Source organism: Numida meleagris, chromosome 5 (genome assembly GCF_002078875.1).
Source record: "Numida meleagris isolate 19003 breed g44 Domestic line chromosome 5, NumMel1.0, whole genome shotgun sequence".
In the NCBI taxonomy this organism is placed as follows: Eukaryota; Metazoa; Chordata; class Aves; order Galliformes; family Numididae; genus Numida; species Numida meleagris.
In genome coordinates, this window is record NC_034413.1 from 46391308 (window position 1) to 46418296 (window position 26989).

The 26989-nt window shown below is 37.6% G+C and overlaps 2 protein-coding genes across 7 annotated transcripts in view; one reads left to right on the forward strand and one right to left on the reverse strand.

The window, feature by feature from the left end:
* ZDBF2 (zinc finger DBF-type containing 2) lies at window positions 1-15513 on the reverse strand. Of its 3 annotated transcripts, XM_021400731.1 has the most exons (8): window positions 14509-15234; window positions 12700-12808; window positions 12052-12103; window positions 11487-11538; window positions 10791-10896; window positions 9852-9979; window positions 2591-5306; window positions 1-2443 (listed from the first exon to the last, which is right to left on the reverse strand). In XM_021400731.1, exons 3-8 carry the CDS (start codon window positions 12101-12103, stop codon window positions 2390-2392), a joined length of 3108 nt encoding a protein of 1035 aa, XP_021256406.1. In that variant the 5' UTR covers window positions 12700-12808; window positions 14509-15234; the 3' UTR covers window positions 1-2389. The 3 variants fall into 3 exon arrangements, with proteins under 3 accessions (XP_021256406.1, XP_021256404.1, XP_021256403.1); XM_021400729.1 differs by lacking the exon at window positions 14509-15234 and adding an exon at window positions 15430-15513 and having other exon boundaries at window positions 1-5306; XM_021400728.1 differs by having other exon boundaries at window positions 1-5306.
* Window positions 15361-26989, forward strand: part of GPR1 (G protein-coupled receptor 1) — a 23452-nt gene continuing 11823 nt past the window's right edge. For 3 of the 4 annotated variants that reach the window (XM_021400767.1, XM_021400765.1, XM_021400768.1), the window contains exons 1-2: window positions 15361-15444; window positions 26617-26762. The gene's annotated coding sequence lies outside the window, so the exon portion shown is untranslated. Of the gene's footprint in view, window positions 15445-23017; window positions 23487-26616; window positions 26763-26989 lie in introns of those variants that run through there. The other variant, XM_021400766.1, reaches the window with a different exon arrangement.

Sequence of the window (26989 nt, forward strand, 5' to 3'; positions counted from 1 at the left end):
TTAAGTCATTCTGTAGTCCCCAAGGTATTTTATTATTCAAAGTTTCAAGGAAATGTGCATGCTAGACAAACACAAGCTTGCAATAAATGAGTATGGAAAACAGCATTTTTGAGTGTAAACAGACATACACTAAAGTAGAATGTGCATAAAACCTTATTCACAAGCAAAACAATCCGTATTTTTCATGTGTACAATACTGTGAAAAATGAGACAGACGAAATCAGATAGGAAAACATTCTTGTATCATAAAAATATGTTAGAATGGGACTTATATATAGTTAATTTAAAGCTTTGCTTTAAAACAAACTTTATCTTAAAAATCTTTTTTAAGCTTTAAAACTTTATTCTAAAAATTAGCCTTTCTATAAAAACCATTCCATTAAAATTTTGCTTTAAAAAAATCAGTTTTATATTAGACAAAATATTAAATTATACAGGCACAATTAGCTTAGAGGACTATAAAAACTCATATTATAACCCTTTATTTTCCAGTGACTTGTAATACAGTCATAAGATTCTTTGTCAACTGACAACCATAGGAAAACCCATCCACAGAAACCAACTTTTACTTCAAAACTAAAAGAAAAATTTAAAAAATGTCAGACTATATTTGACTTGTAAAAGAATTTAGTTTCCAGCTGTCTTAAGTACATGCACATCTTTTATTTATGCTGGGAAATATGCATGTATATATACTTTGGGAAGTTTTTTTGATGCGTTTTTTTAACAATGAGTAGTTTATGATGACAGCTTTTACATTTCTTTCAGATGTTTTATTTAAAAATACAACATTTCAAAGTGCAGCTTTATCTCAGTACGAACTAGTGACCCATTGACACTTCAGAAAATGATTAATCAAGAATAGGTTTTGATTTGGAGGGAGGGAATGCACAGGTACAGTGCGCAATTGCAGAGTCAAGGGTCTTTCATATGCTATTCTTATGCTATGTAAAAAAGATATATTGTACAAGTATAGAATTTACAAAGACTTTTACAACAGGATACATTATACAATGCATCAAACTGCAGATGTACAAACGAAAGCCCTGACTGTGATGAAGCTTAATTCTCTGCTTAAAACTTAAGACAAATGAAAAACTGATATTGATTTTAAAGTGTACAAACAATTTCAGCACTGGGGTTTCTGTTTCCTAAACACTTTTTAACCAAATAAGCTGTCATCATAAAAACTAAAAGCCAATAAAAACCACCAAAACAAAACCAAAGAAATACAACAAAGAAACCAAAACAAAAACTCAAAAACAAATATAACCCAAACCGCAGAATATTAGACTTTTTTCCCAATAGACATAGAATATTAACTGCCTAACATGAATTATTATGGACTATTTTGTTTTTATTTTTTAATTCAGCTTATGTAAATATCTGTTTTGAGCAGATATTTGAACTTTAACACACTGGATGCTGCTTCAGGTTTGTTTTATTTAAATATTGTACTAAATATTTAAAATAAAGTTTGAACAAAAACGTAACCAACAGTACACCCAATTAAAACCCAAAAAAGCACAGGGTCTCAAATTCCATGTTGAAACACTACAAGAACTCATTGCTACTTGTCTGTATTACAACATTTCCATCCCCTCCCTAAGGAATGTCAAATTAACCTATGAACTTTATTAACAAGCTATTCAAAAAGAAAACAAAAGAGAATAAAGAAAACACCAAACTTATATTTCTTCCAGAATTTGAGGATTCAGTATAGACACCACCACGGTAACCAGGAGAAACATATTTCCTTACCAGGATGGTCCATTATTGCTAGATAACAGCCCACAGTGACTTTTTGTCCAAAATAACTAATTTGGACACGATTTCAGGAAAAAGGATCAATATAAAACCATGTATAGTTACATTTCATTTCAAAAAAGCACTGATCTGAATTGTATCATACTGTATTAATCTCAATACCACTCATTAGGTAAGTATATACCATATTATGTGTTGAACAAGGTGTGCATATATACAAACACAAAATACATACACAGAATTCACCCCAGATGAATATATCTTAATTTAATTTCTAGCATAACAGAAACATTTTTTGCACTTTAAGAATTATGTGGAAAAAAAATGAGAATAGGCACAATTAATTAATACAGCTTCTAATTTACCCTATTATAGTGCACTATTACGCACTGATAATCCCATTAAAACAACATAATACTATTCAAGCCCATTTGTTTTGATGCACAGGTGAGGCCTAGTAAATAGGGTTCTACGTAAGTGCTTTAAACTCAAATGCACATCTTCTGCAGCTTTACACAGTAGAGCAGTGCAATATATAACATCCCATATACCAGGAACTAGAGTTTAAAGTTGTACCTGTTTTACGTTAGACTGGCTTTATGCTTTCTGCAGCTCTGGCACTTCAACTGCTTTGTCTATGGCCTCCTTTTGTTCCCTTTCCTTTGCCAGGTGCTGGCTATTTAAAAAAAAAAAAAAAAAAAAAAAGTAGTTTTGGTGGCTAGCTCTCACCTGGTAGAACAATACAGTTTCTCAGTAATGGTACAGCAGAAGTTCTTCTTGAGGGTCGGTTCACAGTGCTAGGGTGACCCCGATCTCCACTTACTTCCCAGCTTCTGACTTTGGAAGAAGCTCTCTCCGGCTTCTTGGGAAAAGATTCCGATGTGACTTTCTGTCTCTTCTCAGGAATACCTGTGACTGTTGAGTTCAGAAAAGTCCTTTTTGACTTCCTCCTCACATTTAACTTTTTAGCATCAGGTTTTTCTTTCTTAAGGTGTTTTCCCGCTGTAGTTTTCCTTGTTTGGTGCCTATGAATGGGGAAAGCTGAAGATTTCTGGGCACAAGGAGAAAGTTTCCTTCTCATTCCCTCTTTTTGTTGCTTTTTAGTTCTGGAAGTTTGTTTGCCTGTTGTTACTCTGTTTCCTCTCCTCCCAACAGTGCACCTGACAGACATAGCTCCTGCAGCTTTTTTGGAAAAAAATGGTTCTTTATTAGTGCTTTCTTTTCTCTTCCATATTGCTTTTGGATTCTCTCTCTCTAATCGGTCACCCCTGATGGAGGTCAGAGGAGTTTTGGTAACTCTGCTGTTAAATGGAGTTAATCTACCATCTCCTTCAACAACAGACTGGTGAGAACTCAAAGGTGAAATGACCAGGTGTTTAAAAGAGTTCTCAGAGTGACTAGATACCAGACAATCTGTTCTTTCCGTGGAAACTGAAGATCCATCAGCTTTTTGACTTAAGAGCGTATCGTTCCCTTTACCTGACTCTGGCAGACAAGTTGCTGAAGATGAACTATAGAAGTCCGACCGACTGAAGGACTTTGTTGGTGTGCTTTCTCTCTGTGCATCGGCTAATTTCCTCATATTTGCATCAAAGCTAAGACTTCTGAACAGCTGTCGAACGTGAGAAGGCTTTTGGGCCTTTTCCCCAACTGAATTCTTAGGAGGCATTTTCAGAATTCTGTTTGTCAGTGGGTCATAATACTTGAAAGAACACTGTTTGTATTTATACCTTATAGAGTCCTTGCTATCTGTGGAATTACGATTTTTCCTCATTTTGGGAATATCTACAGGTTTACCTTTACACTGTTTCAACTCTGGACACGAAAGTACATACACCACTGTCTTGGGCTGCACAGGACTCATAATCTTGCTATAGGACTCAGGAAGTTTAAGGGCACATAGTCTAGTTTTCATGTTCGGAGTCTTTTCATTTTCTGGCCATATAATGCTTGCTTTTTGATCAGATGGATCAGATTCCCTTCTGGTCATTTTTCTTTTTGTTACAGGGTAGTTCAATAGACTTGTCTGGGTGCCATGGCTGACCTTTACCACCTGACATCTTGAAGCTAGGCGCCATGTCCTTTTCCTAGGCATTTTAAGAATTTGTGGGTTGCATAGCGTATCTGAAGCCAACGATGGGTTATCAAAATCAGAGCCACCACTTAAAGCATCATTAAACTCTGGCAGAGCTTTAACTGATGCAGTTTCTGTTCTATTACCCTCGGCAGTATTGTTCCTTTTTTCATCTTTCTGCTTTTTTTTCTTCGTTCTCTTTCCTGTACAGTTGGCTGAGGATTCACTGTCAAAGTAGCAGCGAAAACGACCTTCCCTGAAATCACGCACAAGTTCTTCAATTTTTATATCATCTTCATACATTATCTGAGACCAAGTCTTTCCCACAAAAGAAGGAGGCACATGAGGCAGAGCTGGAAGAACTGCTTCTTCAGGATGAACTGCTACATTCTGTTTCACTGTTTCTATTTGCTCCACTGACTCACTTTTTAAAACAGAAGAGAGCTGTATTCCATAGTCTTTATCTTGTAAACTTATTTGGACCTCTTTTAGCAGTTCTATGTCTTTTATAGCTGCCTTGGGTAAGTCTGTTCCTGACTGAATAGGTGCATCACAGTCAAAACTCATTTCAGAACCCTCTAAATGAGCATGATCCAGAAGTGATGAAAAAGTTAAACAGAGATTATTCTCCTCTTTGAAATGAAGTTCTTCATATGCAGTTCCATGGCAATATTTCAAAATAACATTTTCAATAGTTTCATCCACTGAACTTGCATCCTCTCTGTTCACCTTCACATTTTTGTATCTTGCTAGTGGTGAGGAAGTCCCAAGACCTAGGGAGCTGCTGATCCCCACAGTATCCCTGAGACGGAAATCAGACACCAAAGTCTCATCCTGAGTTTGTAAACCATCTCGTTTTAAAAGAGATTGACCTGAGGTAACATGTAAAGAATTCCTGCGGCTGCACACAGGATTCTGATGCAAAACCGAAGGGCATTTAGGGTGAACCAGCGCCAGAGTGGGAGTCAACACATCCCTATTGCATACCTCCATTCCTGTGTTATCACATCCTCTATGAAGAATATGATTTGATGATGACGAAGTCTTAACATTTTTTTCTATTTTACGATTAACAGAAGAACTATGAATTAACGTATCGACAGAAAAATGTTGAGGTACTGGGCTCACAGCCTTAAACTGGCCTTCATGGCTATGATTTGCAATTTGAGCATCTTTGAGGACGCTGCATTTCTCATTGCTACAATTGCCCATAGACATCTGGGATGTTCCTGTAACACATTCCTTTTCAGTTTCTAATTTTTGAGTAAATGTCTGCGTTACAGAAGTTTCCTTTGTGTGCTCATGAGACAGGTATGGAGCAGAAGAGCGCACATCGCCGATGGACTCCTGGTCTTTGCTGGAAGTCACCTGTCTGCCTCTATTCTTCCTTTTCTCCACCTCTCCTGAAGAAGCAATCCTGGCAGACAACGGAGTGACAGGGAGTGGCATATCATCATAGGTCGGCCTAAGTGGGGTTAAAAAAAAATCCTATATAAACACTGTAAATATGATTAAGATTTTTTTTTTTACTTTTTTTTTTTTTTTTAAAGTAATTGCACCTAATGAACAAACTCAAGACACTAACTTTGCTACTTGAGCAAAACCATTCCACTAGAAAGTGGGGGAAGGAACATTCCGCAAAGCTAAAGACAACAGTTTAGGCTGGTTAGTTGGTTACCCTCTTCATGCAACTATCCATTAAGAATTACCAAACTTACATTACAATGATTTTTAAAATAGTGCAAAGCTAGAAAAACAGAGTTTTCCTTTGTTGGAAGTTGTGAGCTCATAAACAAGTTATTTCTTTGGTAAAACAATAATTTGTTAAATAATGAGCTTTTGTAAGGAAATTGAACGTTATAATATGGCATAGTATAAAAATACTATGGAGTATAAATGCCTGTTTCCTGCAAAACACAGCTGCCTTATAGGAACTCTGCACACATTACCACAGAATTCCACGTTTATTGCTTCTCACAGGCATACCACAGCTCTGACTCACTTCTCTAAGAAGCTAAGTTACGATTGTCCAGACTCACTGTGGCAACAGCACTTTCAGATATTCTAGAACTGGCAGTTCTGCCTTCAGGATTGTCTCAGATAAAAGTGTTTTATGTCTTGCAGAATTAACAGAACAGAGAAATACAGACTATTTCTGTTATGCATCTCTAGAACACAAGAGGTTTAAATATGTGTAGTGGATGAAAATAGTTTTAAAATGTAGTAAATACAACTGAAAAGAGAAGATGATGCTTCACCTGACAACTATAATCAGACCCTGTGACACTCAAACAGATGTCTGAATATATGGCAGACAGCCATGCATCTTTTGTGGTGCATTCATCTGCTAATGGAAGTACTAAGAATAAATTCCACTGTATAGTAATTTCCTATAGTTGTAAGCATTTAGTAGACAAAATGTGCAGAAGTCCTTGAAGGACTCACACATATTAATTATGTCCAAGTTTATAAAGTTATTAATGAAGCCAGATGATACCAAGTATTTCTAGCTAGATACTTCATACTGAGAAACAATGACAGGAGATCTTATCTGAGGGTAGCTATGTCTCAATCTTTTATTGAGACATGACAGATAAAACAAGAATTCTCAGATTAGAAGATCTGTTTTATGGTTGAAAAACATAACTGGTTTCAAAAAACATTTTTATTTAAAAGTAAAGTCTCATTTGGTCTCTATAGATTTGACAAGACTTAGCATAGGAAAAAAAACACACAAAAACATACTTCATTGGATTACCACCAAAACAGAAAAACAAAGAAAAGCAAAAGAAACAAAAAAACACAAACTGATAACCTACGCTTGAAACCACCAATTTCAAGCCCCAAGACAGAGCTCAAAGATGGTCTAACATTAGATTTTATTGGATCTCTCCCAGTCTTTTTCATGCTTTTCCCCCAAGCCAGAAGTAGTTAAGAATAAAATTTTTCAGACAGCTACATACTCATCACCATTTAATCTCTAATCACATTTTCCTTAGCTTGCTTAATAAGCCTCATAGAGGAACAGGCCAAAATCTGGGTTTTTGATAGATGCAACATGACAGATGTTATCAAGATAGATGATTTTCCTCATTCACAAGGTCTGTTACCCTGTCAAAGACAGCCTGATGTGATTTTTCTTGACTAAACTATCATTCCTCAATTCACTGTCTTCTAACTTCTTATGAACAGTTCGCTTACACAATTATCAGGGAAATAGCATACTTGATTTGAACTAACGAACACAGCAAACACATTGTTGATGCTTTACTACATAAAGTAGTTCTAGGTACCAAAACAATAAGTTTCATAGCAAGTAATAGTTTTTAGAGCTGCAACTGGTAAGTTAGCTAAAGTAATAGCATAGTAGAATAAAAGAGCTGGAAGATTCTAAGATCTCGCTACCATGGTTTCTGAAAAGGAAAAGCTGTGCCTTACAGATCCCTGAACCATGCAATAGGCAGTGATAAAGGTCTCTGAGAGTCTGTTAAAAACCTAAATAATTATGGGGGGAGGAGAAAAAGCAATCAAAAACCAAAAACTGATGGCTAATATCAAATAGGTTAAACAATCACTCTTCACTATTACAAAAGATCAGAAAAAGATACCCTTCTGGTTCAGGCTGTTCTATGACTCACTTGCCATTTTTGTAAAGTATGACATAGAAATGATTACAGTTATTGTATAATAAAATATAATAAATATTATATTTTATATTATATTTATAAATATTATTTTATATTATATTTATAAATATTATATGAATAAAAAGGAATGCAGTGGGAAGGTTGAGTTAAATTTTTGTAAACAGCAAGGAAAAAAACTTGCAACACACTTTGCTTGAGCCTAACCAGCCATATCAATTCAACAACAGTACACAACTCCTCATTGCTTGAAATGCAAGTGTTACTTAAAAAGGAAATGAAGAAAAGATTATGGCACAATGTGTAATATTCCTTCCCTAACTCAAAAATAAATCATTTTTTTCTCGGTCAAAGGTGTATAGTCACATAGAATACTGTGAAATTCTGGATAAAAAAAAAAAAAGAAGGAGGATAGAATGAATAGAAGTAAAGATAAGGGTTATTAGAACTGACTAAGCACAAGAAGAAACCTCATGTAACACATTAAAAAAGAGGATTATTACCATATGAATGTGATGTAATCAAATACATCAGATGATCGAATTATGCCATTCAACTGAACTGCTGTGCCCTACTGAGGCATGCACCTAAGCTCTTAGGTAAAGCGTTTTTGGCTTAACTCCAAAATCTTATAAATCAGAATTAGATCTAAACAGAAGGCCAAAATGAGTAGAATTTTCTTTTTCTTTTTTTTTAAAAAAACTTTGTCACTTTGGTTCTTCCATCTTAGTGTGAAACCCTCGCTATCTAGATGCTGCTAGAAGATTAAATATAAATGCATTTTGTTATGGATGAACTATAGCAAGTTCACAGGCTCCTCATTCACTTAGCAGATTGCGCGTGATTTTCAAAAATAATTTATAAGCAAATGCCTCCAGGGGGAACAGAACTTCAGTTCTGAGGCTAGGTACTTCCAGTAGTTCTACTACAAATTATTCCCAAAATCAGAGTAAAGATTTCTTAAATGCTCAATATTATTTCTTTAATGAAAAAAACAATCACATCAAGAGGTTGAAGGAAGGTATTTCCTTGGAAATTCAGGAAGAGGCAAAGCTCAGAAGGAAACGACTTACCTTCCACACCACTACTAGAGATACTGGTTCCACAAAAACAAATCAAGTCTCACAAATATTTTTGTAATTCTTTTAAATGACAATCTTAAGACCCTTTGTGTGAACTCATTTCTGTATTATTTGTATAGGTATTTAGTAACTGAGTGAAACTGTTTATCAATCCAAGTCATTCAATTCTTATTTCAGATATTAGTTTAAAACATGATATTTTGACTTAGCCATTTTTCAGAGCAGAATCACAACAAAAATCTATTCACGCTTTTTCATCTTTGGTTTTCTTCTTCTAAACTCTGTACATATATTGGACTATTTCTCTCCTACTTATCATCCAACCTGATCTGTATTTTGTACATTATTTTTCTTATTCTGCTCCATCTTCCAGCAACTTAGAGGAATGTGGTTAGCTTGGTTTTCCTAATTAGTAGGTGTTATTCGCTAAATGAAATAACCTTGTACTAGCAATACCTCTAGAGATACCTGCCTTTTTCATTTGGGTGTTGCCTTAAAACGTAGCCAATATTTTCTCTATGAGAAATATAGAAAGAATACTGATAAAAAAGTTATTTATCAAGATACACTTGGCTCAGACTAGGATTTTTTAATGCCTAGCAGATTATAACAAGGAATAAGACTTAACTAATTTCCTTTCAGCTGACCTTCCTACAGAAAAATGTTTATACTCCCTCTTACCATGCTTAAACATGCACATGATAAATAAAGGGAACAGTTTTTGAAATCTGAGCATTAACAAATCGGCCAATTAATGCAATTCCCACAAATAGCAACTCCATGTGTAAACTGTAAGGATAGTAAAAAAATAAACATATAAACACTCACCTGACATAATCCACAAACCACTATCACATTCAACAAGCCAAAATTATGAACCACTTCAATACACATCATAAAATAGACTGCAGAATAGACAAATATTAAGCCCAGAGTGCATCTATGGTAAGAATTTGTAAATGCATGTCAATTGTACACTCTGCTAATATACCTGCTGACCAAATATTTAACTACTTTTCGTTAGGTCTTTACATTTAATTGTTATCAGTGATGCTGTATCAAATTCATAAGCAGTGAAACAAAGTTTGAAAGCACAGAGACAACACTAAAGGAATATACTTGGACAATGCTTATGTAAATACACTCATTTCTAAATTGCATTCAATATACACATTTCACCTCAAACGGGCAAAATGTACTGTTCAGTGATGGAGCAGAAAAAAGAACTCACAATATATGCATTCTACCAGCACATATTTAAAAAGCAAACAAACATTACTATACCTGTTGTCATGGTATCTATGGGGATGATGCTGCAAAACATCTTGCAGGAAACGCTCCATCAGGCTACTGGTACCCATACGATTCCTGCAGTAAGTGGTAAAATGTCTGTGCTGGGAGCTAAAAATATGCTGAAGAAAGACAAAACATATAACTAGTTTAATATTACTGTTTACACATTGATCTGTTCAGAAGAACTACTTCACAGGTAAAACATTGCTGTTACAATGAAAATGTTTCAACAAAAAGAAAAATCTTCAGCTTTTTCTACTTTAAGGCTGGAATTCAATGAGATTTTTAAATATGTATAGGGAGATGCAAATAATACTGAAACGTGTCGAAATCCCTTCAGAAGTGAACCTAAATCAGCTACTCTGAGAGCTGCTCACAAATCTCTTGTGACTGGAACAGATACTGTAAATACATTTACACACGATGATTATCTACGAACTTCATTTGAGAAAACACCTCATTATTTACTCACACTAAGGAGAATTTTCATAAGCATAGAAGACTGAATAAGTTTCTACTTTCTAGTTAAAAAAGTCTAGAAGACAAGAGACAAACAGAATTAAGAACAGATAAGTTAATAGTTGATCAAAAGTACTCAGCTATGATATCTAACATATTAACCCTAATATTTAACAGTGTATCTAATTCTCAGGGTTAAAGCTACAGAAATAAATCTAGTGAGTGTAAAGCATAGTAGGGTGACACTTCAGACAAGCAGACTGCAGCAAGCATGCCATTCCACCAGTTTCTTCATAACAGATAACGGCTAAGAAGGATTCCTCTTCTTTGTGCATACTTTGTACAATTCACAAATCGATTCTTTTCCATTCAGAGTTGGTTGTTCAGTGCAGAAAATGATGTTCTGTAAACTCACAAAGCCTGCTGGTACTTCTCGTTCTCTGCTGCTGAATCATGCAGAAGCCTTCCTACCTGTTCCAGATTACTGTAGTGTACGTGGCAGCAGTTGCAGTATCCTTGTCTATTTTGCATGGTGGATACTCCAGGCCGACGATGATCTTGCCTTCTTGAACGTAAACTGAAAGAAGCAGGTAATATTAGCCAGACATTTCATTAAGAAAATGGGAAATGCTGGCTTGTTAATTACATTCTTAACATAGAAACCCAGAACATCCACCTCACTCTAGAGGTGGAGCAAACTTGCAAAATAAACATTTCTATTTCAGAATAATAATGGCAAGTAGGAATGCATAGTTTAAGCTATTCCCAAGAAAACTTTTTCTTAAATGCAGAACAAAGGATAACAGGTTGAAGGCACAACTAGCACAGATTCTCATTTGAGTTGGCTGTAGTCTGAAGAGATCTGTCTGTCCAGAAAAAGGCAGTCATTCTTTTATTATTCTATTTTTAGCCTTCTGAAATTAAAAAAGAATAAAATGAAAACTGAGGATTCTGACACGCACATAATTGGTTTGGGGCGCTACAGTGCCCTTCCCCTACAGTTTATAATATGCGTAAAGATAAAAGATCTCCATCATACACTTGATCTACATCGCATCACTATCAACCATTACACAAGATGACATATAAGGTGGAAAAATAGATTATTCTTGTTTTACTTTGTGTAAGCAGTAAACTGGATGTCAGTTAGATTATCGCCTTACTTACCTGCTATTGCTGTCCTGTTGTAGTGAGCCTTCAACACCATGTCTTTCTGTTCCTATTATAAAAAAAAAAAATGAAGTTTTTACTTGCAGTCATCTAGTTCCCTTACACTGTACTTGTCAAAAATAGTATTTTAAAGTTTAAAAGTTAGAATAAACGTTTAGAGAGATCATTTCATTCTCAAAGATCCTCCATGAGTTTCATAAAATAAGCTTCACCCTTTCATGGTTAAGGTGAGTTGGTATTTTTCACATTTGTCTGGGATCAAGATCAAGAAATCTACATTTATAAGACCGTTCCATACTTGATCGGAGAGCTGATCAAGCTGATCACATGCAGCATGTCTTAAACAGCTTACCATAGGGAAAGAAAATCATGTTTGTACGGAAACTTTTAGATAATTTAGAAGTCACTTCTTCCATCTAAGTTCCAAACTGAAATTTAGGAAATCAAATGACACAACTGAAGCTGTAAGGTGAACTGATGTCCGTACTGATAACTATTATTAAAAAAAAAATTATATATAAAAAAAAAACTACAATAAAAACATGTACTTTAAATGCCTCACCTTGTGCTGAAGAAGCAGAAGCTTCATCAGATGGTTTGATTCTGTCAAACATCTGTAAATCAAAAATGAAACAACTGAGAATTAAAATAACAGAAAAAATGAACAAACAAACCCAGACCCATCTTCTAGTCCATCCTTCAGACCAAGCTGTTCAGATGTACTACATAGTTTCAGCTGTAGACAATGACTTGACTTAAATTAATCTGCATTGTAAAAAACAACTTCTGCTTTACTAGGTTACCCCAATATTACACTTAAGAATGCACACTTCCTTTGACAGGACAGGACAATTTCTGGTCTAATTAATGAAACTAAGTACTATATTTATGAATACAGCTTAGACTGTGTTAGGTTTTTACGCAAAAACCACATCAAATTCATTTAATTTTGCAATTATCTTTGCAATGAATATGGAAGATGTACTCTAATAAAAACTATACAAGACCTAGACCAAATAAAATAATCACCCGTGCTGGAAAAGTAATACTTATTGTTCAGAAGACGAGCAAACCAGTATTGAAACCCATAATTTTTAATTGAAATATGACTGCAGTAACATGCTTTAGGGTGCCCAACCATAAACATCTTCTAACACAATCCTTTTACGTTACAGAATACAAAAATAAAGCCAAACTTTCTAATACAAACCTTAGCGTTGTCAGCGTTCCCCCACCAAAGACGATTTCAGGCTAGCAAACAACTAATGTCAAACAGGAGGCCATTTGCAGTGCAGGACACTTGTCTCTTCTCATCCCATCTGTCAAAAATTAATTTAAAGTGCCTTTTAAAATAGAGCTAATAACACGTTTTCCTAGCCCTTAGGCAAGTAAATTTTTCTGTACCTCTTCACAAACAATTCTTTCCTCCCTCAATGTTAACTGTTCCTATCAGAATAACTTTCTTCCCTCTTTCTTCCATGTAGTCTCTACATATCAAATTCTGGTGATGCTACTATTCAGGAAATGAAATATGCTTCTACAATAGCAGAAGAAAAAAAAAAACAAAAACCCTCAATATTAGCTAAACTGAGTTTTATTTATGAACCTACTCAGAAAAACAACAGTTTCCTTTATTTATGCAAACTCACCAGATATTGCAATAGAACACTAACTGGAACTTTCACAGGATGTTGGATATTCACAGCATTTTATGAACTCATCATTACATACTCAATGAAGTATTATAATTTCCTCACTACAGACACGGAAAGAGAGAAAGACCTCAAGAATTTCCACAATCCCTGTCACTAGTGTTGCCCTAGTCTTAAAACTCAGGACTTCGCAATTCCTAGATCTGCTCTTGGCTTACCTTTAACGTAAATGTGGAATAGCAAATCTAAAGATTCAAACAGTGACTTTTACCTTTTACCATATATATGGTGTGTATACATTTATAAGAATCATTCCTTCCCTTCTCCTATGCCTGTTCTCATATGTGGGAAACATTATGCTCCTCTGTGAGGCCTATACTACCAGTCTCAAGTGTTTGGATTTTTTCAAGTTGTTTTGCTCTTTTCCACTATTTACTTTATATTATGTAACAGTAGGGCTGCTAGAGTAGTTATGGTTAACAGGAGTATCTTAATATCACAGTTCCAAAGAATAAAACAGAACTCTCTCATGCTATTTCTACAGTATCAATCCACATAATAAAAGAAAATTGCTCTTAGAAACTTCTCTCTTTCTGACTAATATATTATTGATACCACTAAGTTAGCGCTGCCATTTCGTACCCAATAGAAACAAGCTGTCAACACCATAGGAGGGGCTCAGTAAAGCTGATATACACCACTGACAGACAGTGCCCACAGCTCCAGCAACAATATGGAAATCACCAGCTGGGATTACACTTGGAGGGAAACGATATCCCAGGCCTAGGAAGAACATAGGAATTCCCCTGGGGCCCTGAAAATCTGACCTGGGGAATTTGCTTACTGATAATCTGATCCTCATCTGTCAACTGAGAAAGGCTTTCTTGATATAATCAACAGATCTATACATAGCTGGGACCCAAAAACATGAAGAAAAACCCACAACACTATCCTTCATGAATGATGCACTATGGAAAATAACTTCTTCCTTGCACTTGAAGTCAACGTACTGAATCTTACTATCCACCTATGCTCTAGATGGACAGGGCAGTAAGAGCACAGAGATTATCCCATTCACTCTGACTGTTGAGAAACAGGAGAGTGGGACCCTCATCCAGAGTCAGCAGGGGCACCACAAACCGTTATCCTGCCCCAGAGCTGGATGACAGCACCATAACTTAAAGGGTCTCGTTTCAACTCTGAAATGCCCGACAGCAGCAACTGGAGTATGTGGGAGGGCAACCACTACAGTGGTTTATCACTTCTTTTATTTCAAGTAATTTCAGTGGTTGTTACATACTGAGGCTTTACTCACACACATTAAACTGAGTTAAAAGTGTTGTAAATCAAAACTGCGGGACTATTACCAGAATGGAGATACTCCAGTCTGCACATCTCCTCAGCAAGTTTCTACTGTTCAGGAGATTCAATGGACCAGATTTCCTCACAGGGGAGGGGCACGCAAGGTAAGACCTGTACACGCACATACTGCCACGAACAGAGACGAATATCTGAGGAGAACCTGCAGAGATACTTCTGTAAGCAGCTGATAGCAGAGGAGAAACAAGCTGCCCTAGCTCAGTGTTCTGAGAGAACACTGATACAGGACAAAGTAAGAAGCTGATCTGAAGATATACGCAGTGTATTTGCCCCGAGATCAAGTGCAAAGCAGAGCGCAGTAACAGCTCCCAAAATCAGGCACGCTCAACTGCGCTCCTCACTTTATCAGCTCTGAAAATCCACACAGGACTTCTCAGATTTGTGGACTTTGTGCGGACAGTTCTAGCTTTGTTAGGATTTTTCTGACTGGAAAATCTTAAGCTGCTGGATTAAAGAGTAAATCGCGTCTGCGTTAGCATTAGTTTAGACATTCTACCACCGGGGAAAACGAAAAACAAAAGCACCGAAGAAACTCTAGTGCCACTCTCGTATTGCAACAAGTCAACGAGAAAAGAGCAAAAACGACGGCCCGCGGGGCGGAGCCGCGGGCAGCTCTGAGGGCCGGGCAGGGCCGCGGCGCTCCGAGGGCTCCGCCAGGCACGGTGAGCCCTGCCCGCCGTAACGCCGGGCTGCGGGGCGAGGCGGCGGTGGAGGGGGCGCTGCCGGCGCCCCGCCTGTGAGCGCGCGCGCAGGTCCGCTGGGCAGCGCGCGGACCCCGCCCCTCTCCACGCGCGCTCGTTCGCCCCAACGGCCCCGGCGGCCCCTCCCGCCGCTTGCCCCCCCGCCCCGCGGCGCGCCTTCCCGCCGCTGCCGCGCGCCGCCCGAATCGCTCCCCGGCACCGCCTCACCTCCGTCCCTTCCCAGTAAGTCCTTCCGTGCCACGCCGGGGTCATGGGACGCCATCCCGGCTTCCTGCTCCGGGGCGGCGCTGTGGGCGGGGGGCGCGGCGGAGGGCGGTGCTGCGGGCCGCGCTGCGGGCCGCGCTGTGGGCGGGGCGCTGGGCTGCTGCCTTCGGGCAGCGGCTGCTGGGGCTGCTCGGTGAGGTGGCGGCCCGTGGTTGCGGTATGGTGGTGGATCTGTTCGCTTTCCGTGGAAATAAAAAAGCTTTCGGTTTTCTCACGAGTGAGATTAAGAATATGATATAGTTCAAGTTCACTTTTGCTTTCAATTGTAGGTTTTTAACACTTTAGATATAATCTGCCGTGGGAAAGTAGAGATTGCATGTTTCCCTTGTATTATTGCTGCTGGAAACAGGATGTTTTAAGCAGCCGGAGCAGAGGCAAAGGTGACCAGCACTTACGTGAGAAGACAGGTGCAGATACCAGCCATGACTGGTGCAGCGGGGGGGGAATGACTGGAAAATTTAAACTGAGGTTGCTGTGAAAAGGGGCTGCTGTTGTGTGATTATGAAACCGTGACTTAGAAATGTCCACCCACACTGAACAAGTAATTGAGCACAGAAAGTCTGAGAAAAACAGCACGGAAGAACAGCAGGAGAAGGCTTCACTTTAGGAGGGAAATTACTTTAATTGCTGTTGAATTCTTTGGATTTTTTTGCGTAGATACAGATATATTTTCATTGCCAATGGATGAGTAGCTTAAGTTGCCTGGTGGCATTTGGTTGCCTGGTTTAATACAGAACTTGGCAAAACTCTTAACTGATTAAACGAGTAAGGGGGATACTATACTTAGGTACGTATAGCATAGGGGTTTTGCTTCTCAAGCCTGACAAGATCCACTAATCATTATAAACTAATTGTAGTTTTGTTTATTTTGTTGGACATAGCTGAGTAAGGCAGACTGGTCAGAAGGTATGAGATTGCAATACAAACATATGTGGGGAGAATGAGTTACTTCAGAAACATGGAAATGATTCTTGATTTCAGTGATCGACAAGTGAAAACCTAGATTTAGATAGCATCCTGTGGGTAGCAATGGAGATCTGTGAGAAGCAGTCATAAAATCTTGGAAATGCAGTATTTCTTTGGAGAATATTTACATATGTGAAGACTCAGGCACATGGCCAAATCATTTCATATTGGCAGAGTTGCATTGTTTAAAGGTGAATGCTCCTTCTGTGGCAAACACGCTTTGAAATACTATCTCAAGCCAAATAGTTTACCTTTATGATGGGTTCGTAGCGAGCTTAGTGAGTTGCTGTGGATTACCAACCCTCCGTGACTTGTTGGAACAAAATAAGCTCACTCACGTATCTGAGGTTTCAGTGTAGCTCAAATACTAACATTTCATTTCCAGAATAGCTTGTGTAAAACAGAAATCCTTAGCAAAGAAGAGAACTCTGCAGAATCCATCTTACAATGCCATCTAGCTTGTCCTTGGAATATTCCTGAATGTTTTTTGCAATGAGAGAAAGGAATTTTCTATCTTTTGGACTATCAGTCAAAGACAGCAGAAATTAGGCATGTGTTGTCAGTTATTTCATGGCTTCCAGCTCTTTCTGTATTTATGAACTTGAGGTTGCATCTTGATTCAAGCTCAGCTAAGGTATTGAGAGAGGTCCTTTCCCTCTAGTCTCCTCTTGACCATAGGAATTAGCCTACTCACATGTGTACATGAATGATGAATCAGGGCTGAGAAACTTCCTTCCCACTTTTAAAAATTTCTCTCTCTTCTGATAGGAGCATCCAACTTCTTTCCCGTTAGATGATATCTGTGCCAATTTATACCTGTTTCCATATATTGTCCTTGTACTGCTTTTCTTTCTACTTTTGCTTCGATTTGATATGTTTTTCTGCTCCTGTTAGCCAAATCCATGTCAAAGTTATAGCTATGAAGAATATTAAGAAAAAAAAAAACCTCTGACAAATGTAAACAATATATATTTTCCTAAATAGAGTCAAAATTCTTCCAGTAGTTGTGTTAGGATTGCATAGAGAGAGTAACAAATGAAAATCAAGGTTGATAAAACTATCTGGGAGGAAAGCTGCTCAGATTTTTAGTTTGATACATATGTGCTTCCCATTTAAATTTTAAAAGTCTATTTTATCATTGAACTGTTGTTTTGGTAAAATTGATTAAGAGTCTGAGTTGAGTGTTGAATGACTGACATCCGTTGAGGGCTGAGGCTTTGAGGTATGCAGAGGGTGCTGTAACCAAATAGCCACAAAGGTGGATAAGTAGGCCTAGCCTGGATTACAAGGACAGCAAATGTCGAGACAATCCGAAGCACGTGTGTAGGTTTTAGAGCACTTCAGTTCTGAGTGAAATTGGGAAGCGTGGGTCTCTTCAACTCTGTAGGAGAATGAGTGTTCCATGATACATGGTGTTATATTAAAAGCTTTAATTATGAAGAAGTGTAAAATTCTCGTAAAGGAATTTTGGTATTTTTCAATAATCTTGTAGGGGCCACTGTTATGAGGTACCAGACTAACTGGAGGAATGATGTGATATTCCGTGGTACTTTTTCCCCTATCTAATCACTCCACTTATACCTAGTAATAGTGTTTTCAGAGTTTAAAAAAAAATAAATGAAATCTTTATATTTGTTAAAGGATTAGATTAACACCCTCCACACCCTTTTTTTTTTTTTTTTTTTCTGTAATTGCTCTGGGTAATAGATTTTTGTACACATGTATGGTAGAGAATACTGAGATTTTTATTATGATAATGCTGAGCAAAATTCTGTGACATTCAGGCTGGTTCCAGAGCCTGTTGTTGTTGCTGTTACAGCTGCTGTTGCTGTTCATTTGTTGGCAGGTCATCCAGAAGGAACAGCTGATGAGACAACTCAAAATGTGTCACTTTAAACAGTGAAAATGTACAAAATGTTTTAGAATTCAGTGCTTTCAGAAAGTTTCTGCATTGGGGGCTACTTCTGTTCTTGTTTACTCTTCAAATCCGTACTCTAGTACTGCTCAACTGTTTTGAATCTTTTCACGTAGTTTAAGTTAACAAGTTTTCAAGACACTTTGTCCTAAAACAGAAATTGAGAACAGACTTTCTGCAAAGAAATAAAGGCAGCACTTGAGTAGTTTGTATGCATTTATCTAGCACTGCATGAAATTCTTTCTTACTTGACCGAGCCTAACCAGGCTACTGAAGATAGCATAGGGAAAATGTTGTCTCGGTGTCCAGACAGCCCTCTTGTGGAGCAAAATAAAATTTGCTGGACTTTTCAAAGTAAAGGGGAAACTCATCTCCAGATCCTTTTCCCATTTGTAACTCGAAATAAAGTTTGCTTTCAGAGAATGCATCTTTCATCGTAAAATGCTAATTAGTTTGGTGTTGCATTCACAGTTATTTCCACACTCTGCTAATAATTGTTCAGCGAGTTCATCTCTCTGAAATAGCAGAGTCTATGTTTTTAAAAACGTGACACAAAGAACAGGACTAGGACGGGAAGTAGGTTGGGGGTTGCTTGTCATGAATGGTCAGGAATTGCAGGATATACTTTCACCTTCAGCTTGTGCATGGATTTATTTTTAGCTTCAGAAATAATAGTCCCTTAACATTTCTTAATTCTGTTCCCAATTTGTTTTATATTTATTTTTTAAAATAGCACCATTTAAAATTGCCTGTTTGATATAGTCAGATCAGCCCTTGAGGATTGACAACACTTTCAAGTGAAGTTGTTCATTACCAAATCAGTCTGAAATATACAATAATATCTGAAATAGGCATGCTAGCAAATGCAGTAGAAAGTAGTAAAATGACTCCGTTTACCTGTGCTGAAGGGAGCTCTATGACCTGAGAGCCTCCACCTATGAAAGAAATGGAAAGAACAGTAGGTTCTAGTATTAATCACAAACAGATAACAGGAGCAAAACACACTTAGAACAGCATTATTCTCAACTGCATGGCAGAATGTTTGATTGGCAGATTTTAAACTATCCTTTTTTCATGGTATAGGTGTGTCACAAAATGAATGCAGGCTTTTTATGAGAAGCTAATGTGAGCCTTGAAATATTTTAAATAGGAATCATAGGTGGCTACTTCTCCCTTGTAGCTCACCTCCCTTTCTGTCATAGTACAAACTCTGAGACTTTTTCATGAAAGTAAGTATTTATCCCCATTATTCAGGCAGGGAATAATGCACTTCCAATAGAGTTAATTTTCTCAAAGCCGATTGGAGATGTATTCTGTTTTTTAAGAACATTCAGTGCTCAGGCTCCCAAAAGTTTTCTATCTACCTTGACCCCTTTGAATATCTAAATTAAATATTTATATATATAAATTTCAGTTGAACAGTTCCAGTTTTAAATAGATATGCGTGAATGTAAGATGACCCTGAGAGTAAAATACCTCAGCAGCTTCCTTCTCTGTAGTGTAATTTAGAGGAGTCAGGGAGCTGCAAATATATATGCTATTATGTTGAGTCAGTGGATGTTCTGCAGGCATTTTTAGGTGGGGTCAAAATGTATTCCCAAGGTAATTAAATAAATGCTCTTTTCTTCCACACTGGCTGTTCTAAATTATATTTAATTTTTTAAATGTTCCCACAATAAACCACATAAAATATTTTCTTACACCTGAGAGCAAGCAAACTCTACCTTGTTTTACTTTGGGAATCATTTAAAGAAAGATTTCTTTATCCTATTCAGAAAAAAAAAAAAAAAAAAAAAAAAGCAGGAAGTTAAATTATGTGGAATAGAGAAGTTCTGTTTTTCTCCGGGGACAAAACTTGCTTTTGGTCTAGAAAAGCTGATAAGCAACAACGTCAGCCTTTGAAAGAAACCTCTTTCTCTTACAAATGGAAAATATGGAGACAATTTCCTGGAAAATTCAGAAAATGGAGGAAGAAAAAGAACAAAAAACCTTTTATTTGAGTGGTGTTCAGCATTTCGTGTACTAATTCTGGAACTGTAGTAGTTCTCTACGTCAGAGTTTAGTGTCTTTGTTTTCTGGTCCACCAATAAAACCAGCAGTCTCTTACATGTTGTTGGATGGTCTATGTTTGTAATACAGAAGTGACTGGAAATCAGTTTCTGCTTTGGACATGAGATATGTACACTTAGTGTAATGCCCCTTTGCCTTGTTTCTCATCTTGAAATGGAGAAGTGGCAGTTTCCTTCTCTGCAAGGGTAACAGAAACGGAAAGTGGGTCACTCCAAATGTCGCTCCTATTTATTTCCATAGAAAATACAAAAGATACAAAGAGCACAATAACACTATTTGGTGGAGCAAATCCTCAGCTACAAAACATAGTCACCACCATTATCTATGTGTTTTTCGCAGCGATGACAAAGAGCCTGTGTGCTATGCTTGTAAAAACTTGCATGGCTGTCTGGATCATGGCTTGTCTTTTACATTGTTCTCACCACTGCTGAAGCACACCACCCACTGCCTTGCTGTGCTCACATCCACTCTTTGGTCTCCATAAACATTCAGCAAGTATCAATGAATGTCAGCGGGTGCCATTTTTTTCCACGTGGGGGAATTCAATTCCACCCCTTTGCTTCATCTGCACTTACCTGCCAGATGCCATTGTGTCCGGCTGCCCCTCTGCTGCCACCTGTCACATGGCAGCAACATGTAACGGAATGTTGGTGGGAAGGTTCAACCACTACAGCCATACCACCAACATGCACCTCTGACATTGAGGGTCAATACAATAAAATAGGAGGCATTACTTTTGGAGCACTCCTAGTAGATTAGTTATTTGCTGCAAATTGTAGAGGTACAACAATAATGGGACAGTTCAAATAGAGGGTGGAGCAAATATACTATTTCCTCAAAGAGTATGTGATTTTAGAAACGTTTCCTGACACAATACTCACTTATTCTACAACTATGTTATAAATTAAAGTTGAAACCTCAAGACTGAATGAGGGGAAAATAAATCAATGGTTTTTTTTCTCTTGCCTAATATTTTTGGAAAATGTTTCTGCAACATGAAGGTATTTGACAGTATTTCAGATTTGGCCAGTGTTTGTTGTGAATGAAACTTACTTTTTGGTGATTGTTTCTGTGTGTGATTTAAATATATCAGTGATTTCACCATGCTTTCCAAGAAAATGTGCAGTCCTTATTTTTACATCTTTTTGCACGTGGCTGCAGTAGAGTGAAGGATTCGGGATCCTTCCTTTTTCATTTGGTATTAAAACTACACGGCCATTAGACTCAAGTCCTCTGAAGCAATGGTGAGCATGTAAAAAAAATGTGAAAAAACACTGATGTCAGTTTCGGCTTTTCCTGGCAACTTGCGAGATAAGAGTGATACACAGCGTGGAAATGTTCTTACAGCACACTGTTCAACCAGTAACAGCCTTGCCATTTTGTATCAAGCTCGGGTGTCTCAGCTCCCTTCTCCTTACAGAGGCTGAGGGCTACGTAGCTTACATTCCTTAAGTCTCATATTCATTGCTATGGAAAAGTAACTTTGATACCCAGGAAGTCAAGGTCACCTGGCACCTTTCACAAAAAGCATTTACATCCACTAAGCAGAAAAACAATCTGACGAATGTAGCTGACTGTAAAAAGCAACTTTAAAGATACAAACGAAATTCGCTGAAACCACTGACCTCCACATCAGAGGATCCGTAGTTGATTATGCTTCATTTGGGCTTGGTTTGAACTTGATTTGCAATGGCTTTGCACTGGTGTTCAGGAACCATTCTCCATTTATATACAAGGTGCTACTGTCCAGTTTAAAGCCCTTGCATGCCCGTAAATCCTAAGGAATGCTATCAGCTAGACAGTACTGTAGAGAGTAAGCAGCATGCTTCACTGTTCCACATGTGCCTAGATATTTCTCCCTGTTCAGATTTTGAGCAGTAATGCCGCAAAGCAGCAGTCTTGCTTGATAACCCTTATGTCCTATATATGCACCTTGCCTGTTATATTTTCAGGGAGCGGTAACTTTATTTTGTATCAAACCTCAGCTTTGCTCTCTATATTTCGCATGTGATGAGAACTTTTTAATTTCCAATTTCACTTAGTGTTTCAGAGCAGCCCTGTCACAGCTATCACAGTAGCTGAGAGAGATAGTTTAGTGGCAGGCTGGTGAGGGCCCGGCACTCATCCTCTCCTCCTTATGAACCTGCTTGTTTTCTGCACTGTTAATCATCACAACAAACTTCACAATTTAACTGTTAATTGTTATGGATGATTGCAGAAGGTGAATTATAAATGACCTCCTGGGTTATGACAACACTAGGATATAATCCCAATAGAATTGTGGATTTGAGAGCTTAATCAAAGGGCTGGTACGTAAAAGATGGATGACCGAACCCTCAGAACTTAGACTTTAAATAGAAAAAAAGACTTCACTTATTTGAAAGAGTAGGTGTAGGCATCCATACTGGTGACTTGGGCCCAAGTGGATGGAGGTAGCTAAAATCCTGAAAAAGTATGGCTCAGGTTCCTTTCTGTGCTTTTCTTTCACTTCCTTGTAAATTAGTGTCCAATATTCATCACAAAACTGTGTTTGTTTTGTTTGCAGGAGTTGCATGGAGTGCTGCTTTTAAAAATCGTGTTCAAACTTGTATGCATATACATATATCTACATACATACAGTTATTCATTTCTATGCTGGTGCATTTTTTTGCACGTTGTTGATTTTTTTCAATACGTTATACATGAAAGTCTTCAGAATTCCAATATCTGTGTAAGACGAGGATGTGGATCTGCTAAAAGAAAAAACGTCCCTTCATCAAGTTGTTTGGTCTAAACGCTGGAGAATGTTGTAGTTGCTCACTATGGTATATAGTGGGCAGTTAAGCCACAAGCAAACATTACAGCTTCACCGAAAGGATAGGCGTGAATAGTCATTAGTTTCACGGAAAGGGAGGAAATTACTCTTTTCCTGATTGTCAAGTAGTTAAATCCAGTCTTTCCAGAGCAGATTTTTTATCGGTGAGCTGTTAATTCAAACAATGAGGACGAAGGAACAGTGAATAGTTAAAACTGAAACAAACTGAACTGTAAACATCTGAATCCTCAAAAAGTAAGTAGCTCATTTCTTGTGTTCTTCAGCTTAAATTAACCCTGGGAAAAACAAATCTCTTTTGTTTGACTTAATTTACAAATCCATGGTTAGTGCAACTAAATTGATTTTATACACTTTGGATTTAGTCTGATGTGTTCTTCAGTGCTTAGATTATCTGCTCATATCAATATGCAGCTTGATAAGAACCGGTGGTCCTATGAGTGGGAAATAATTGTCACAACTATTAGGCAATTATTTGTAATCCTGGCAATTTAGCTGTTTTGGTTTTGTTAGTCGGTTTGTAATTTGTGCTTTGGTTAATACTGGTGAAGTGCTTCTTTCAGAAGGCTTCTCTGTATTTTTTCTTCCAGATATACTGCTTTTGTTCTATAGGTTGTTTTTTTTTGTATGTTTGTTTTTAAAGAAAAGAAGAAAAATTCTGAAGAGTTTTAAAATGCATTTGCTTTTCTGTGGACCTAGTTTATCCACCGCTGTTCAACCTCAAACCTGTTATTTGTATGAAAATGTTCTCCCTTATTTATCCGATATATATTACTAGTTCTCTGCTCTGCAAGTCCTACACTTACCCAAATGGAGAGTAAATACTCCAGAACTTCATTAACTTACCCTGTTGAAAAGGCAAAACCAACACAGTGAAATAAAAGCAACTTCCATGTTGGAAAAGGCAAAGGCATGAAAGCAAACAAGGGGTAACTTTTTCACTTACTTTCTTGCAAGTACAACATTCAAAAATTATCTGAAAAGGTCGCAATGGTAAAATGATATCAATGCTTAATGTGTTGCATGAAAGTACATGCAAAAATGTTGGACTCACCATTCCAGTTTTTACTCTGAGCACAGAAGGAATTAAAACATAGGAAGTTGTAGGAACCAAGCTTACATTCCTTGGGGATGTAAGATTCCCATTGTGGTTGATCAAAACTGCGCGAGAATGAAACGATATTTTTCGTTCTGAGCGGAAAACAGACCAAAAAAAATTCAGATTAAATGGAATTTTGCCTGTAAAATCCTGTTCTCTATTTTTTTGCTCACAGATACATTGTATGTGCGGGTCATACTGTGCAAATTTGGTAATTGCTCATCAGTGCAGAAGTCCTTTTCAATTTAAAAGGAGGAAATGTAGGTAGAGCTTACTGGCAGAAAAAAATGTCTTTGAAATGCTGTGACTTGCTCTTCCTAGGGAAGAAAAAAAGCCCTCCTTTTTTATGAAAAATCGTCTCCACAAAATTTCTTCTGGATCCTTTGCAGTTGTGATTTCGTGTTTGCCACCATGGTAGGCAGAATGAAGAAAACTGCTGCGTGAATTTTAATCCTCTTATGCTTCAGAAGAATGAAGGAGTTGAACTATCAACTAAGTACACGTTAGAGCAGTCCCAATCAGCTTAAGTTTACGGTGAAGGAAACAGGCTCTTATAGACAACTGCTCACCACCTCAAACTGATAGAAACCATTGCACTCATCAGAATACTCCCTACACCGAGAAGGTGAAGAGCAGTTGACATGTATGTAATTCTACTTTGCTTGCTGAGGCTTGTCTTTTAGTGCAGAGCATTCGTGGGCATTTTTACACAGTAATTTTCTCTCTTATCTTACTCAAATAGTGCTGAGCAAGCCTTTGAGTTAACTGCCTTACAATAACTGGTTTTCACCAAGTACCTACAGAGATAGACTCATACTTTTACAAGCAAAATCCTTTGCAGATCTGCTGTTAAATGGTGCCTGTATTCACCCTATCCCAATATTTACAAAAGAACTGCTATTAAAAGAGCTTTTTATCAGCAAAGATTCACTCATCAGTTTCCTAGAAGAAAGGCGAAATATTTAAACAGCAAAAAATACGCAAGTGAGGAGCCAAATCATGAGGTCTTCTGAAATCTTTCGGCTGTCTTCAGGCAACCCAGCTATCTGTCTCTATGTCACATATTTGCAGGTATCATGTCCCACCGCCGTCCTTTTCTCCAGGTCCAGACTCTGTGTCCTGCTGTAACATAATCTCCATCCTTCTTTCATTCGTAGCTTTTTGCCTCCTCATACAAGCTGTCAGCAATTTATGTTATATTGGCAGAACAAGAAGAGCTGACGTGGAAGAAAGACAAAGCGTGATTGTTTTGCTGGAAGGAGTTTCTGGCTTCTGATAATAGAATATATAACTTGTGGGCCAGTAACAGTAGCGCTTAAAATTGATAGTCTGACTAGCCAGATGCTGAAATTTCAGTAATGCTGCTTCTCACTAAGTAATGCTGCTTCTCACTAAGTAATGCCCTCTTTTTTTTTTTCTTTTTTTTTTTTTTAATTTTCACTGAAATCAGTAGAGTTGATACCTGGAAAATTTGGAACTGACTGAATTCAAACGGTGTTGAACATTTTAGGTGTTTTGCATTAGTCACAGATCAGTGCAGCTGTTAAGATTTGCTTTTTGGTAAGGCTGGGCTGACAGACTCACAGCTGATTTAAAATGGTATGGTGAATGCAGTACCATCCAAGTCAGGTGAAACTATGGTATGAACATACTAGGGGAATAATATTCCCATTTTACTTGCTGAGATCCTAAGGTACATGGAGAGCATGAGGCCTGACCACAAATACTCGGTAGCCTCTTGACAGAACTGGGGTTCAAGCCAAGTCTCCTAAAGCCTGGTTCAAATGTCTGACCACAGAATTACACTGACTGGTGGGCAAGAGGACTAGTAACTCATACTTTGAGAAGTTCTCTTTTCTCTTGCATACAAAAGGAGTTTAATAATTATAAACACAAACTGAAAGTATCTCACCATACAGTTAACAAATTATGCTTTCAGTGCAGCTTCTTAAGCATCTTTCTGCTCATTCAACATTATTTTCTATAAACCAGAGTGGACAGAAACAAAGAAATACTGTTCAAATCCTTCTCTTCATAACAAAAAGCAGCCTGCAACTGTAAAGTCCATTTCCATTCATCAGCCACCACATCTGTTGCTTGCTTGGACACTGGCCAAAATGATTCATTCACATGTCTAACATTTATTTTGGTGAAATACTGAGATTATACAGAAGGGCAATATTTCAAAACCGGGTTTAGCAAACCAAGGGAAGTTGGGAACAACTTCCTCACAGCTGAAAACAAACACAGTGTTATATCATTCTGCAGCTTTATTAGGAGGAAGGCAGTAGCCAAGTGAAGCAGCTGGAATCACACTGAAGTCACTCTGAACTCTACAGATCACTTCATTCTTCCTTCTGCTACAGAGAGCACATCCCTGACTTAGTGTGCTTTCTTCTGAAGAGCTGAAGAAGGTAGGTCAATCTTTCTATTAAGTTTTAAATCTTTCTTTTCCTTCCTTCAGAATAACGTGTATCTACAAACAAAACAACACTCACAGGCAAATTCTGTAAGGTAGTGTAGTGTATAGTGGTTAAAAGAGTTTCTTCGTATAAAGAATGTGATACTCATTTGTTTCAAAGGTTATTTTGAACCAACCCTGAAGCAATAAGGGATATGAAAGTAGGTGTGAATTTCATTT

Coding starts and splice junctions, on each gene's coding strand:
- ZDBF2 (XM_021400729.1), bottom strand. CDS start 12,103: ATGTTTGACAGAATCAAACCATCTGATGAAGCTTCTGCTTCTTCAGCA. Junction 11,539..12,051: donor TTCTGCTTCTTCAGCACAAG/GTGAGGCATTTA, acceptor TTTTTATAATAG/GAACAGAAAGACATGGTGTT. Junction 10,897..11,486: donor CAACAGGACAGCAATAGCAG/GTAAGTAAGGCG, acceptor TGCTTCTTTCAG/TTTACGTTCAAGAAGGCAAG.